The sequence below is a fragment of the Mycteria americana genome, chromosome 16 (genome assembly GCF_035582795.1).
Source record: "Mycteria americana isolate JAX WOST 10 ecotype Jacksonville Zoo and Gardens chromosome 16, USCA_MyAme_1.0, whole genome shotgun sequence".
NCBI lineage: Eukaryota > Metazoa > Chordata > Aves > Ciconiiformes > Ciconiidae > Mycteria > Mycteria americana.
Genome location: NC_134380.1, coordinates 9294153 through 9309534, shown reverse-complemented (window position 1 = coordinate 9309534; position 15382 = coordinate 9294153). Strand labels below are relative to the sequence as shown.

General features: G+C 39.2%; 1 protein-coding gene across 2 annotated transcripts in view; it reads right to left on the bottom strand.

Annotated features, from left to right (window-relative positions):
• Window positions 1-3416: 3416 nt before the first annotated feature.
• Window positions 3417-15382, bottom strand: part of ANKFN1 (ankyrin repeat and fibronectin type III domain containing 1) — a 68970-nt gene continuing 57004 nt past the window's right edge. Inside the window, exons 14-17 of one of the 2 annotated variants that reach the window (XM_075518932.1) lie at window positions 13525-13693; window positions 9880-10046; window positions 6365-6584; window positions 3417-4213 (exon numbers count right to left, since the gene is read on the bottom strand). In XM_075518932.1, the coding sequence (XP_075375047.1) occupies window positions 3417-4213; window positions 6365-6584; window positions 9880-10046; window positions 13525-13693 (1353 nt within the window). Of the gene's footprint in view, window positions 4214-6364; window positions 6585-9879; window positions 10047-13501; window positions 13694-15382 lie in introns of those variants that run through there. The other variant, XM_075518933.1, reaches the window with a different exon arrangement.

Here is a 15382-nt window from a genome sequence, read left to right as displayed (position 1 = left end):
CTCGCTTCCTACCAGCAGAAACAGGAAAGTTTTAGATCATAGGAGATAGGCTCCATGGTTTTTTTTTTGTGGAGTCATAATATTAAAGCACTATATTCTTTTCTAGCCAGTCCAAGTCATGCCTAGAAATAGAAGGGACTGGGTTCAGCCCAGGTGGAAATATACTCCCTGGAAAATGTAGGACAAAGGCAGGAAAATGCAGGCAAGATACATGAGTAAGAGAGAGAGATACCCAGAAGTTTGCAAAGCCTCAGTACCCATTTTAGAGCAGAGCTTCAGCTGATATAAAGTGGGTACAGACTCATTTGAATGAGCTGTCTGCTGGCTAATGAAATTCTAGTATGCTGTGGGCTCTGAGCCACAGTATTTCCCATTTCTGTGCAAGAATGCTTGGAGGGGCACTCTAGCTCAACCTGGAGAAAGGGTTCCTAGTAATTAAAGCAAAGGTCTGAGTTCCTAATTTTAATTTGATTCCTGACTGAGAGCCTTTACTCAAAGCTCTACTCAGAAGAGTCACTTGTGCCTTTATGGAGTGGGGATAACAGTGCTGTATTTTGCAGGATTCTTCTGAATTACTATAGCTGCTTGTGAAATGTGTGAGTGATCTTCCTAAGAGAACCGCAGAAGTTTTATGATGAGTGTTATGACAGTACTTGAAAGGCACTGCTTTCTACTGTTTATTTATCTCTGGGTGTTCATTACTGTTCTTTTAAGGAGCTGCTTTACTCAGTCACCTGCTGAATAGGTAGGGATAGCAATTTTCAACAAAGAACACGTATTTGTACCAAAAGATAATTCAGTGCTTTATAACAGGAAATATTTAAAGTCGGAACTATCAATTACTACTTTGACTATTAAAGTATGTGGAAGAACCTCAACCTAGAGGTAATAGGATCAAGGAAGTATGCCCCATTGGACATAACGTAAACACTACTTCCATATAACAAGGTTAAAATCAAGATGGGGTAGGCTGTGGCTGGCATTTGCACTCCCAGAGTCAAATTCCGTCTTAGCACAGAAGATTACCATGAAGTCAAGCCCTTTCTACCAGTAAAGAATCCAGCTCTTTATTAGATACATGACAACTACTGGAAAAGCCCAGCAGCAGGAGTAGATAACAGAGGTTTTTACACCCTTATCTAACTAGCAGTGTGTACCTGTTCTGCTGTAGATTTTGCTACTTCTTGCCCTCACTGTTCCTGAAGAGCCAAAGCAAAGCAAGGTGGGTTTCATTTAGGAACATCTTGTTTTATCTCGTCACTTCCTGCAAAAACATATGGTCTCAGCGTATTGTTATTTTTATTCTTTAATGGACAGGTTTATGGCAGTTTTACTTAGAGGCTAAACAGATTAGGGGAGCCTGGGCTAGGTGCTGTATACTAGAAAACAGTGTAAATTATTTTGACTTCTGAATATGAGCATTACATTTTTTTGGCTCTCCCTGGTAAAAAGCCTTCTGCTAATGAACATGATCTAATGTAACAAGCTGTTACTGCCTTCAGTGACAGTAAAACATCACTGTTTGGTTCTACGGTTTGTGAGTCAGGTTTTCCCCGTGCAGTTCCATGTGGCATAAAACATACAATGTATGTCCTTCTAGCTGCAAATTGTGACTGACAGTTCTGCTCCCCCCCGCATCTTCTCACCCACAGGAATTTTCAGTATGGGTCTCATTCAAAGCCTGTGGAAGTGAATGGAAGTCTTTCCATCCTCACTGAGCTTTGGATCAGATAATGAATGAATATTTTTTGTGCAACAAGTTAACTTCCCTCTCCCAAAAAGAGAAGTTACAAATGTAGATCCCTTACAGAAAGTTTTTGCCCTTATATCACTTACCCTTATATTGCAAAGACTCTTCTTGGCTTTCACAAACTGACCAAGCATAAAATAGTGAATAACATTTATTTTTGAATTTATGGATTGAGTTCACAGGGATTTTAATAGCACTGGGGTTATGGAAGTGCTATTTTAATAAGGACCACAGATCATGGGCCCAAATCCTTACCTTTACCTCAAGGACTTGTAAACTCAACTATTTAACTCAAATCTCTTTATTGGAGGCCTTAGAATGTATCCACCTGGAGGCTGAAAAATTGAAAGGTAGAAGGCTGCGCAAACATGGAGTGAGGGAATTTAACCAGCAGGAATGTGGCCTATAAAATTAAACTTCAAGAACTGTTTAAGAAAAATTAAAGCTTGTGCAACAGCTGGGGTTTCTCTCCACATTAGTTCATTTCTTAGTGACTCAAATGTTATGGTTCTCATTAATACAGATTTCATTTTTGGGATCATCTTCTGTAGTACTATAACTCTTATTCTGGTTGCAGAGGACAAAACCATGCCTCACTGTGATCTGCCTTTAGACAAATACAGCATGCTAAAACACCACCTCCCACCCTCCTTATGATATTAATATTTATTGGTGGCCCAAATAAAAAATCTTAGATTCAAAATGCACCCCAAATTTCCCTAATCTGAATTGTCAGAATATTAGGGAATTGCCAATTTCAGACATGGTGGTCAAATACCCCTGAAGTTGCCAGTGAGTGTTCAGGAACAAAAGCAGAGGCATTTCTTTCCAACAGGTGTATGACAGTGCCTCCAACATGAAGAAATGCACTCTTGTGTGGTGGGCACAAGAAAAGACCAAGCTTCACTTCAATCTCACTTAGACCCTGCATATTATTCCTTCAGAACTTGGCCTCATTCTGCCTGCTCTTGACCTCAAAGGTTCACCTCCTAAGCTTTTAAAACAACTTGCTACTTACATAATTTGAAATCTAAGCTCCTAAAAAAACCATTGTGATAGTTATGTCAAGCTCTGATAGCATTCAGAGATGGCGTTGACTGCATTTTCTAGATACTGAAAGAATTTTCATTTCTCTCTAAGTGGCTAGAAAGTCTGGGTTAACTGTGTTACTAGACCAGTTAGCACTTTAGTTATATGCAACCTAAATGCATTCAAGAAGGCTGAGAAGTAGAAAAATTTATAGGAAATGGTGGAAAACAGGTTAACAGAAGTTTAGGACACAGTCCTAACATGACGACACCAAGGATGTTACAGTTTCTGCTAACTTGCAGGCAGAACCACTCATGCTTAAAATTTTGCATGCTCAGAGATATATGGAAATCAAGAGAACTGCAAAACCTGGTTACTAGATTTGCAGCCACAGATTGTTCTGTTATGTGGTGACTGTTATGACTTTACCTGCAAAACTGCAGATGGCAATAATAATGCTTGCGTCATGACAGATACCCCTGTAAGACCAGAAATCTGGTGATGAAGCCAAAAGATTAGGATTCTTTTGAGTGGCACGAGTTGCCATTTCAGGAGCTGGATTTTTACAAGTGACCCTATATGCATAATGCTCACTATCTCATTGTGGAGCAATGGGAAGCAATGCAGAAGTCTGGGGTTAAAGTGTGCTGCTGAAGATTTCTGAGACAGCAGAACCCGACTGGTCATCTGGACCCATTATCTGTTGCATAGCATTGTGCACATCCCTATGTTCTACAGACTGTGTGCTCATTGCCCAGGACTTGCCCTCTTCACCCAGAAATGTTGTTTTGTAAGGCTCCACATGTATCCTATGGACATTCTGCCTTGACTCCTCATACTTGCCTTTCCCATCTTCTGGAAGGCTGGATGCATGAGGTAAGAAAGTGCTCCGAGACCCATCGATGGGAATCTTTAACTGCTCACTGGAGGTAGGTTCTTGAGACAAATCTGAAGATCTCATGAGATGCTGAGTATACACGCCTTCAGAGAGAGAGCCAGACTGTGTCTCGCTGTGCACACGCAGCCAACGATGATGCCGGCTGAAGTAATTGTAATGTTGATGTTTCCCTAGCTTTTTTTTCCCTAAAAAGCTCAATGGCTGCTTGGAGCTAGAGGACTTGTCTATGCTTTTCGATGTAAGCCCTGACATTGTTAGATTGCTCATATACTCTGTGCAATATTCAGCAGTAGTATCAAAGGCACTACATTCTGCCAGGCCTTCTTTCAATGTTAGGCAAGGCTTCATGTCGTGGACTTGGAGAACATCAGGTGCACTGCCACCCAGGCCACTGCCTGCCTGCTGGGATATGTCATGTGAGGAGGAGTATATCAGGTCTAATTCTCTGGGGCTTAATGCATCACTGGAGTCATAGTCACTGTCAGTTGGAAGGAATACTTCAGAGCAGCCTTCTTCATCTGAGCAGGGCTGGGAATCTGCAAAGAGAACTGATTAACATTAAGAAGACAAGTACAGGAGAGAAATTGCTTAAGTTTCATTTATGGGTGTTTTTTTTCTTAATTTAGAATCAAATCTACAATTCTGAAAATGTATGTGTGTTTCCTCTGTGGAATTGTCCATGGGCCTAGGTGACAGCAAAGACAGTAGTCAGGAAGGATTTACAGATGTGTTAGAGAGGTGGTGGTAGAATTAGGAAAACAAAAAAGGATTCATGTATTAAATTGAGTGCAGGGAAGAATTTTAATTTGAATTGGGATTAAGTTCTGAAAGGATCTGTTTTCTTTTATCTTGTTTTCACCAAATTTCATAGAGATGGAGATACTGGAGAGAGAGAAACTCTAATCCAGGCTCTATTAAAGACGTCAGTTGAGTTACTCCAGTTTTATACCTCTGTAACTGTGAGTAGGGTGCAACTGTATGCGTGAGTAAGAGGCTTCAGGCAAGACATGGATGTAGATGAACAAAAACTATCCTTTTGCCCTTCAGGTGCATTATGTATGTTCAAATCCAAAGCAGACACCCTTAATTCAAATGTGAATTTGTTGACCAAAACTCACACTGGCACTGAAATCACTGCTGTCTTTTGGCTACAGAAGGATCAAGAACATAATAAATAGTGGCATGTGTGATAGAATGGATTGATGCTCCACTGCCCCGGATAGTTTATATTAGATCCAAGGAAAAAACTGTAGATCTTACACAGTGCTGACTATTCACGTTGACCTAGGATAAATTACCATATAGCACAGCAATAATGAATCAAGCCCATGCAGGACAAGATAATGCTCTAGGTTACATGGTGCCAGAGCTAAGGATTATCTGCGTTCACCGTCTGTAATACAGGGAAAAAATTAGCTCAGGGAGAGATGCTGAGAAAGAACACCACTGTGTAATGGAGTGAATCAAAGCACCATCATCTTTGGGTTTCTTTTCTTTTAACCTAATCTATTCGGAGTAGATTTATTCATTTTTCTTAACTGTATAAAACTGCCAATTTGAAAAAACAAATTATTATTACCAAAATGGTCATGGCAGTTGTTTAACGCAGCATCTGCTGTTTTTGTTTGTTTCATTTACTTGTTGCTTAAAGACAGCTCAGCAGAATGATGGTTTACAATTTTCTCCAAAGTCCTTATTCTGTTAGCAAATTAAGTGTTACTGTTTAATTTCCTTCATCTTTATTTGCTGTGATCCATTTCTTTCATCAGTTTAATTTTCCAGCTGTTCAGAGAAGCAATAATGGTCAATGAGGTGGGTACTTGTTTGTGTAGTTCTGTATTTTAAAGTGCTTATCTAAAACACTGAGAACACTGGGGTATCTGAAAACGACTGTTAAATCAAACTGGACTGCAGGCACTAAAATTTGCTCTATAAAAACAAAGCAAGAAGAGCACGAGAAAGAATTGCTCCAAAGCAGAACAGTCAAAGCATTGGAAAGAAAATGGCTGTAATAGCAGAGAAACAGAAGGTAACAAATAGAGACTATGGAAAAGTCTGACTTAGATTCTAGACAAATTATTAGAAGCTATGGTGAAGAACAGATAGATACATGAGTGATGAGAAAGGGTCAATAGCTTTTGCTTAGTAGCTCATGTGTCACCAATCTAATAAAATTCTGAACATATGCACAATTAATACACAGGCATCCTTAGATTTCTGAAGAGCTTTTGACAAAGTTCTTGACCACAGGTTCTGAAGAAATGAAGCTGTAATTTGAGGTAAAGAGAAAGCTCCCTCCATATATTAATAGCAGATTGTTGGTGCAGACAACAAATGAAGTAGTCCGCTTTCACTATGGATGGATTTTACTAATTCTGGACATTATATAGAACTCAGTGATAGCACTTGTCCCTTCCAACCTGTTCATTAAATGTCTGGAATAGTGAGGTGACAAAGTTGGCTGATGATAAGCAATTATTCTGAGTAGTTGGAAACAAAAAATGATTGTAAATATTGTAGAAGGATCTCAGAATATTGAGTGGCAAATGATTAGTAAAATGATTGTTAAAATACCTTGGCAGGTATGGGAAAAAATGTACTCCTTTTATAAAATGACATACAAGAACTGTTATAATTAAAAGTGAGTTCAAAGATTTTGCCTGATGAACAAAGAAAAATTCTCTTACCATTCACAGCTTTTCTCTTCTGGATTCTAGCCTCAGGTGAAGGGGGAGGTGAAGGAAGACAATCTAGATGTGAAGAGGTTGAACTGATTTTCTTTTGAGAGTGTTCTTCTGAAAGATCCACAAGCTTCTTTATGGGTAGGCCAGCTGCTGGCTGCTTGTATCTTGCATACTGCAGTGCTTCTGTGATCCATCTCATTTCCTTCCAGATCTCATCAATTTGCTGTAGAGAAAAAAATGGTGAAAAAGTTAAACCTGTGTATTAATTTTACCTAAGTGTGTACTTTCTTCAAGTGTCTAAGTAGGTGTGTAGTCCCTGGCAACAGAGAGAAGCAGGATCCCCTGACAGGACACTTCAGATTTAGATGGTCTGAACTGCCTCTGGTTAGGCGCTTGTTCTCTTCCACCACTGCAGAGGCTGCTTAGGGCCACCAGACTATCAAATTATTTATCTCAGTTAAGAACCTGTAGTTAGGAGGGTGAATCCAGGCTTAAACTCTGACATGCAAAGAAAACAAAAATTGTCTTTTGATGGAGTATAAAGTTTGATCAATTTTGTAGCACACTTGAAAGTTGGTTTCATTCTGTACTGGAATGAAAGCAAGACTTCTTGAGCATCCTTGCAAACCCAGGATTATGTTCAAAAGCAGAAAGCTCAGATCAAACCTAGTTTTTAACAGAAGAAGAATATACATACATGGAGGGTTGAAGCAAAGCTATGAGCCAAACTGCAGGTTTTCTCCCTTATCATAATTTTGGTCTGCGTGCATTTTAATAGTATAAATCTACACTAAGACAGTTCTAATACGTGCCTGTTGATGGCAATAAGAGACAAGTGCCTAAACCAATAGCAGGATATAACTTTAAGTATCTATGCAGAGAGGAAAGATGCTGTTTAATCTGGGTGTTGCAAGTCTTTTGATAATGGAACACTTTTAACATCTTCAAGCAATTAGAGATCCTTGATGAGTAAGTAAATGTTGCTGCAACCAGCGAATGACAGTAGCTGTGAGTATAATATCCTTCTGCTGCAGTATCCTTTCTAGAACCTCCCTTGTGCTTCTCTTCCTGCAGAAGATTCTGCATTTAAAGAAGTGAGCCTTCATATTAATATTGCAGTCTTTAAGGGAAACTGCTTTGCAGTTATACAAGCTACATTCTGCAAGAATGTAAAGGGCATACAGCCCTGGGTCAGTAAATGGTGGTCATTAAAAAGTGAGTGGTATTTTGTGCAGTATTATCAAATAGGGAAGTAACAGAGGGGTCAGTGAAAAGGAGAATGCAGACTGATATATTCTAAGAGTAGTTCTCCAGCACATCGTCTTAGCTGGAGGTACTTCTTTACAAAATGCACATTCAAAGCGTAGAATTTATTGCCAAAGGTGCTAATCTAGATGCCAGATTAGCTAGGGTAGTTCTTGATGAGCCATGTTGGAGACAGGATGGCTGGATAGATGGATCTCTGTTTTGACCTAGTATGACCATTTTTATGTAAAGGTGAAATCCTGACTCCAATGATGTCAGTGCAAGCCTTGCCACTGAGTTAATTTGAACTAAGAATATACACTGATAAGAACAGCAAATGGTTCAGAGATTAATTCATAATCCTACATCATTTCAAGACTTCAGTGTAGCTCCATGAAGAGAATACCAGCTAGCAAACATCTCACCTCTTTGATTTTGAAGATTTTATATTTCCTTTCTGTGATCCTCCCTCAACCCCAAACAAAAATCATATTGCATGAAGTTTAAGAAAATGCAAATCCTATCAATTTTGTCCCTGATGCCATTCTGCAGTGTCTCCTGGGATAATGGACCAGTCATTTTAGTGAACTGTGGTTCTTTTACAATTTAGGAATGTTTGAAGCATTATGCTATATAAATTACAGCTTAATTTCAGTTTTAGTTTCAGTGTCTGTAGATTTCTTGCTGTGTAACATTCTGGTAAAGACTCTACGTACCTTATCTGCTGTTATTTTTTTTTTTTTTTAGTTTTTACTTTTCAGTTGCCCTCTGACTCCTTTTCAGACCTGCATTTATATAGACTCCCTTGCTCTTTACAATGTTTGGTTTGTGTAGTGACTTCAACACTGTCTTAGATCTAGGATCACACAAATGCTCTTGCGGTTTTGTGGTCACCACTGAAGATTGCGGTATGTGGTAGGCTGAGATATTTTTGCCAATAGGTGGAATACAGCTGGTTTTCATTTGAGAGGAAACCTAACAAGGCTAATACACTGTCACAATAATTCAGCAGAAAACACTGAAGTTTAAAATGTTCTCCCATATTTTCCCAGTGTATATGTGTGACTCAGACACTTTGGAGAAGAAGAACACAGAAGTGTCTATACAGTGCATGCATATTAATATGCATATACTTATTTTTGATGTGAAGGATAAAAATTTTCCAAATTCCTCTGCATGCTGGGTAAAAGCTAGATTTTCTGAGTGTGAGAATGGGAAGATGAGAAGGAAGGAGATGATTGAGTGGTGAAAGTACAATGGAACATTCCTCTCTGCCCCTCTGCAGGTTGCCAAAAGCTCGAAAGTGGACAAGGCAAAGCGGATCTGAATTCAGAACAAAGAGGAACAGAAACATTATCATCTTGTTCATAATTATGGAGGGCCAAACATATTATCAATGTGATAAATGGTTGTCTTGGCCCCTATTCCAACAGAAGGTTGCTTGAATATTAAGAATATAGAGCTGTAAACTTATCTGCACCTCACTTAGAGAAAGACAGATCAACCATGACCATAGATGCACTCTGCAAAGGTCTTGAGTTTTATCTATAAATAACCAATTGCCAAAATGGTTTGCAAAAGCTTGCTACACTGGACGATAGGGTGTAGTTTGAAGGTCCCCGAGTTGAGTAGGTAAAGTCCTGATCTGGGAACAGTACAGGAAAATCAGGGTGAGAGACAGAATAAGCAAGATAGACAAGTACGATAACATTTGTGATCCTTCTGCGTTGGGGGACTGAAGCAGTATCACTGCATGGTGCTGGACAGACTTACAGATGCTTTTGGGGCTAGCTTGCCATCTTAAACGCAGAGCTGCTTTCTTCACTGTGGTATTGTTGATAAGCATTGTCCCCGCAACCTAGTCTGAATTTTAATTTCAATTTTTTTAATTGGCAATTTATCATGGTGAAAAATGTCCTCAATTCACAAAGACAGAGAAAAACTATTACACAAATGAATGCCCAAGCATGGTACTAGCTTACCTCACATTAGATGGGAGCGAGTTTTACAAGCAGACTGACACATTTCTTTGTAACAGTCTAGTATAACTGTCATTTGATTTTACCCATAAAAATCCTTGTATAAAACCAACAACTAAGGAAATCATGTTCTGGGCTTGAATTTCATAAAAACAGAATTGCACTTTTGATACAACTGCTCTTTTTATGATGTCTGTGAATAATTCTCCATTTAGATTTCAAATTACAGCCCTATGCAATTTTTAAGAAAGCCACCTTAAAATCTCCTTGGAATAGTCAGAAACAGACTATTACCTGTATGTAGTCTATAACTTGCTGGTGTCTTTGTTTGGCTGCAGCGACTTCACTGTCTGAAATTGCTTCCCTTAGGGATTGCTGGGTTTTCAGAGAGTCCAGCTCTATGACAGCAGAAAGGCGGCAATACAGGCTTATAAATTTTTCCTTGTAACAGCAAAAATGAACTGTGAAAAGACCAAGTGCAAAGGAAACACTGTTATATTCTCGTTATGAAATATGAAATTCTTAGCTTTCAGAACACAAATTTTATTAAATATAATTACTAACTCTCTGGATGGGTTACTTTAAGCTAGAAATAAATAATACAGGCTCTAATTGTCCTCTCATTTACACTGGATTTACTCTGTAACTTCACCGATTTCAAGAGAGTCACTCCTAATTTATATCTAAGTGAAGGTATAATCAGGTCCTTAGTATGCAACTCCAGAGGCTATTTTGCCCTTGATAGCTTTAATAAGAAAGACTGTTTCTGAGGCTTTTATAGCTCATCATTTCTTTTATCAAGACAGTAGTGACATGACTGGAAAATGCAACTCGTCTGTTATTTTTTTTAATTGTTTCAAAAGGAAAGTGTCATTTTGAAGAATGATAACTTTCTCTTTGGCTAGGCTAGCTTAAATCAGTAACTTAAATATAAACAACTCAGCAGTAAAAGCATTTCAGTGATACCACAGTTTGGGTGGAACAATTAAAACTCTTAGGTGTTATCACACATCATCCTCTGAACTCTCATGCAGAAGGGTAACACAGAAAGTTCAGAAATGACCTCTTTGTGTAATTTGACTTTGGAGTAGCACAGAGCTATCTGAGCTATCTCTAAAAGAGGTAACTAGATAACAGAGACAGAAACGCTACAGTGCCATGGAGCTTCACAAATGTTAAGTTACCTGGCCTCTTAAAGCTACATTCTTCCAGAACCTGCAATTGCTCAGGCAAAACTTACCAGTTATCTCTGCGAACTGCAGTACAGACATACCAAAACTTGCTGAGGGAGAAGTAGTTTTCAGAAATACTTCCTCATTCATTGGTGCTTCAATAAATGCAAGCATACAGCGTGATCTTGTTATAGCAGCAAATGCCAGTTGGCTTACTACTGCTACTTTTCTGGATTGTGGCATGATATTTTTCAGGGTGTTTCAAGTGTAAATTGCATATATTCTTCTTATCATAAATGTTAAAACAGAAATTAAAAAGTGTCACATATCTACTTATCCCTTGCAAACAACATGGTAAGAATAACTGCGAAGACTTTCTCAAACTAAGAAATCCAATCACAGAAACGTCATTAGCATAACAATAAAGGCCTAATCTGAGCGTAGAAATCCCACAAAAAAAGAGTGAAAGAAAGAATTCTACCTTCTGGTTTCCCAATGATGCCTAGATATTGCTGGGATCTAGTCTGAATAGTGTGTGGTCTTACAGTATATATGCCATATGTGGTGGACTCTTGAGTGAATTACAGCCGCGGTTTCAGCTTCAGTGCTGAAGTTTCTAGCCTTTGTGGTTTTAAGTCAGACCCTTTAATGTTACTTTAACAAATGTTACTTCAACATAGTCTTTTGTGGTTATGCAATTATATAGTTGGTAGCCACCAGCTAATGGGGAATGGAAGCTTCTAATATTTGAGATGTGAATCACAGTCACTTTATAGAACATCAGGGATACATATATAATAAGTCATATAGAAATGTCATCTGCCTTTTGCCAGATGATTGCTTACTTAAAAAAAAAACCCTCAAAAGTAAAATTCAGCTTTCCATACTGTTCTCTCCACCATGAACTGCTTTCCCACTGCAGCAACATTGCTAAACAGAGAGGTCTGCACCCAGAATGCCTTTTGAGAGATTACTCTGCTGCATGTTTATCTGCACCACATCATCCCATTCAGTGTCTACTGCTTCGTCAGCCCGATGCAAACTATGTCCCAGAAGTGAGCATGACTCCTGCCCCCGGCCTGTGTACCACATAACGAGAGTTAAACAGTCTGCAAAACCTCTAGTGCGGAGATTAATTTCACCAGAGATGCATATGCTTCATGCATTAATTTGCACAGTGAATGCAGCAGTCACCTCTCATATGAAGAAATGATATGCTCAATACACAGAGTCTAACTGTAGACTTCAGGGTTGTGTGTCAAGAAGGTAGTAAGTCTGGCTTTAGGGCACTACAGCCATGGCCATATGACCCAAAGCACTGAACTAACTCTTCTAGTTCGATTACGTTAGTTTTCTTTTGAAGGGGTAACTTTTCCTTGGCAGACTACACCAGCTCATGTATTGTCTGCCTGTACTACTCATAATTTTATGGCAGTCTAGCTGTCATCTGTCCTCCCACAACCAGCATAAAAACCTAAAGTTGTCACAGGCACCACTTTGTGTGCTCTGGCTGATGTGGCATGAACACACCGTATATTCCTGCCTGATCCAAATGAAATTTGTGTTGCTGGATGATGGTAGGTCACAGATCTATTGTGACTGCAGAGACGTAGTCTTGGTAAGACCCTCCATTAACATCTAATCATCATTCTCCTACGTTAGTGACTCTTAACAGCACTTAGCAATGATATATAGGAAATAGGATGGTGCTGGTAATGGTGTCACATGAACACCTGAGATACCACTGAGATACCACTGAGGACACAGTTGCCCCTAGAGTCCTATTCTGTAGTGGCTCCTTGTGTACTGACTCCATCAATTTTGGCTCATATCTTTCTCTCTTCTCCAAGGCAGAGGAAAGAAAGATACCCAGTTTTACAGGCCAGAAGGAAACAGAGGAGACTAATGTGTAAGGCTCAGCAGTCCCCACACTTATAGTATTCTTTCTGAAAAGAACTATTAAGTCTTTATGAGCTGCTTTTATGTGGAAACTTTCTTTTCTCTGTGGACCAAAGAAGAAATGAGAAATAGAGGACCTTGAAGCTAAACATCTTACGCCTTCTGTGAGACAGCTGGAAGACTCTGTTTTGGGGAATTCTTACCCAGTCAGCAATGCAGTGGAACAAGAGGGCTGAATCTGCTACAGCACAGGATGTGCTCCCTAAAGAAATAGGTTCAAGTCCAGTGCTTTGGCATTTTTCACAGTAACGGGCTTTTCCTGCACCACAGCTATAGGACCGAGTCTCCTGCATTCCTCATTCCTCCTGCAGAAGGAAAAAGATGACCCTCACGCGGGAAACTCCACTCAGACCTTTCACAAAGTTGTGAGGGAGTCAGACCTTGAGTAGGACTATCTGCAATCAGGAACTGCAAAAATTCTCCTCTACGAAACTGGTGATTATTCTTGTGACAATTTAGAGGGATGGTTTTTTGCATGTTCTTTCACACTCCAACCTTGCTATGTTGTGTGTAATTTTTTGGTTCTGTTTTTTTAAAGAACATCATCTTCCAAATAAACTTATAGACACATACTGGATAACTGTGGGCTTTGCTCTATGCTTTGCATTTCAATAACGATTGCTACAGTATATGCTTTAAGCGCTCTGCTCCCTCTATAACTTGTACACAGTTACAGGTAGTGTTGTTGCCAAAGCCATCATGTGATTTATTGACTCTCCACTGGGACAAGGGGGAAAACAGATACAACTTTGTGATTTTATTATAAGGAGACTGGGTTAATATTTCTAGGTGAAGCAAGCTACTATACCGAGTTCAAACATCTGAAGAGGGAGGTTAAGAAATCCTGAGTGTGGGGTGTAAGGATTATTCTGTCCTGGGGCAGTGCAGACGTCGTCTGAGGCGGGGAGCAGGAGAAGAAAGGAGACATTGTGACCCAGTTCCAACACCTCCTGTGTATACAGACGGAAGTGCTTAGCCTGTAGAGGGACACGCGCGGGGGAAGAAATAGGAGAGAATTACAACATGGCACTTATATAAACAACACCCCAAATGATATAAAACATTAAAGAAAATTTGCACAACATCAAGCTCGGAATTTTTATAAAACATAAATATTTGGGGGGGGGCTAAATGTGGGTTCATGTCACTACATAAAATAAAGATTTAAAGCTGCAATGTTCCACATTAAAACAACACACACAGGCACAACCCCCCTGAAAACAACATTTATGTTTCTTATTAGGCAGAAAATGATCACATGCCATGTGCTTTTCAAGATTATGATTGCATAATTATGTGAAAACATGAAAATGGATTCAATTAAAAACCTTTAAGATTCAATTTAGGGTTGGTTAAGAGAAATATGCAGCTCTCCCTCAACACAGCACTGAAAAGGTTTAACAAGTGCTGCAGCAAGAGAAAATGGCACACACAGGAGTTGGCCTGAGGCTGCTGTAGAGCTGCTGTGTGCAGCACTGCATTTTGCCCTGGGTATGCACCAGTGTCATTGTCCATGATTCTGTTTACCACAAAAATTTAAAAAAAAAAAAAAAAAATCAGTTGAATTAAGAATTCAATTCATTAACGTAGAAGTTTGGTCCTGAGTCATCAAAACATTTACAACTGTGTTTAACTGCAAGGTCATGTTTATGTCTATCTCTCATGCACAATAGATGGGCTTAAATGCTCGGCTGAACTGCAGCCTAAGGAACATACTGCACAGTGATTTAAATATTTTAGTCCCTAGCTCAAAAAAAAAAGGGGGGGGGCACAAAAGCTATAACCTCCAAGAAAATACACTAGCATAGAGACCTGTACAGAGCCCTATTGAATTAGAGTGACTGACCACAAGGCAGCACACCATCTGTCTTAATTTTGGATTTACTTGAGTCTTACTTGGCTCTTCCCAGGCTAGAAGGTGCAGCACTGATGGATTCCTTTTTAAAAGCAAAGCCTAAACCTTTCAAAATCAAGAAATGTAGAACCAGATTAATTTATTTTAAGGCCACATCTTTCTAGCTGCACAAACAGACCTTGAAGTGAATATAAAGATGATTTACTTCTACTTTAAGCCCTCTTTACCCTTGTAGACCAAAATAAAATGGAATTCATGTAAACAAGAAACAAACTCCTTAGCTTATTTTTTCATGGATCTTTCACATCATAGATTATCCTCCCTGACTCCTTTATTTATTCACATATGCATTTCTTGTACCTCAATGTAAAGCCAGAAGCCAGATACCTCTCCTCACCCACAGCAATCTGGAGGTCTGGAACTATGTGTTTTAGAAGTGCTACATTTATCTATGTGTAAAAGAATAGCAAAACGCTGTGTCTTCAGCAGGCCTTTCATACACCTTCAGTATTACCTCCAAAAGAACAGTCAGTTGCCCTGCTTGTGTGGAAAAATACCTATTTTTCTTTGCCAGCTGGGTAAAGGTGCTCACAACTACTAGTTTCGTGCAAAAGTGCTTATTTGCACCTGCCTGAAGTTGCACAAATATGCTAACAGATGCAAAAATAGGAGCTAATTGAAAATTTGTCTCTTAATCCTTATATGTGCAAATATCCAGGAAAGTAACTGTTTTATTGAAGATGTGTCGCCCGTCCCCCCCCTTAGAATAATTGAATACAAAACTTCTCTGTTTTCTTTTCTTGGAACCATA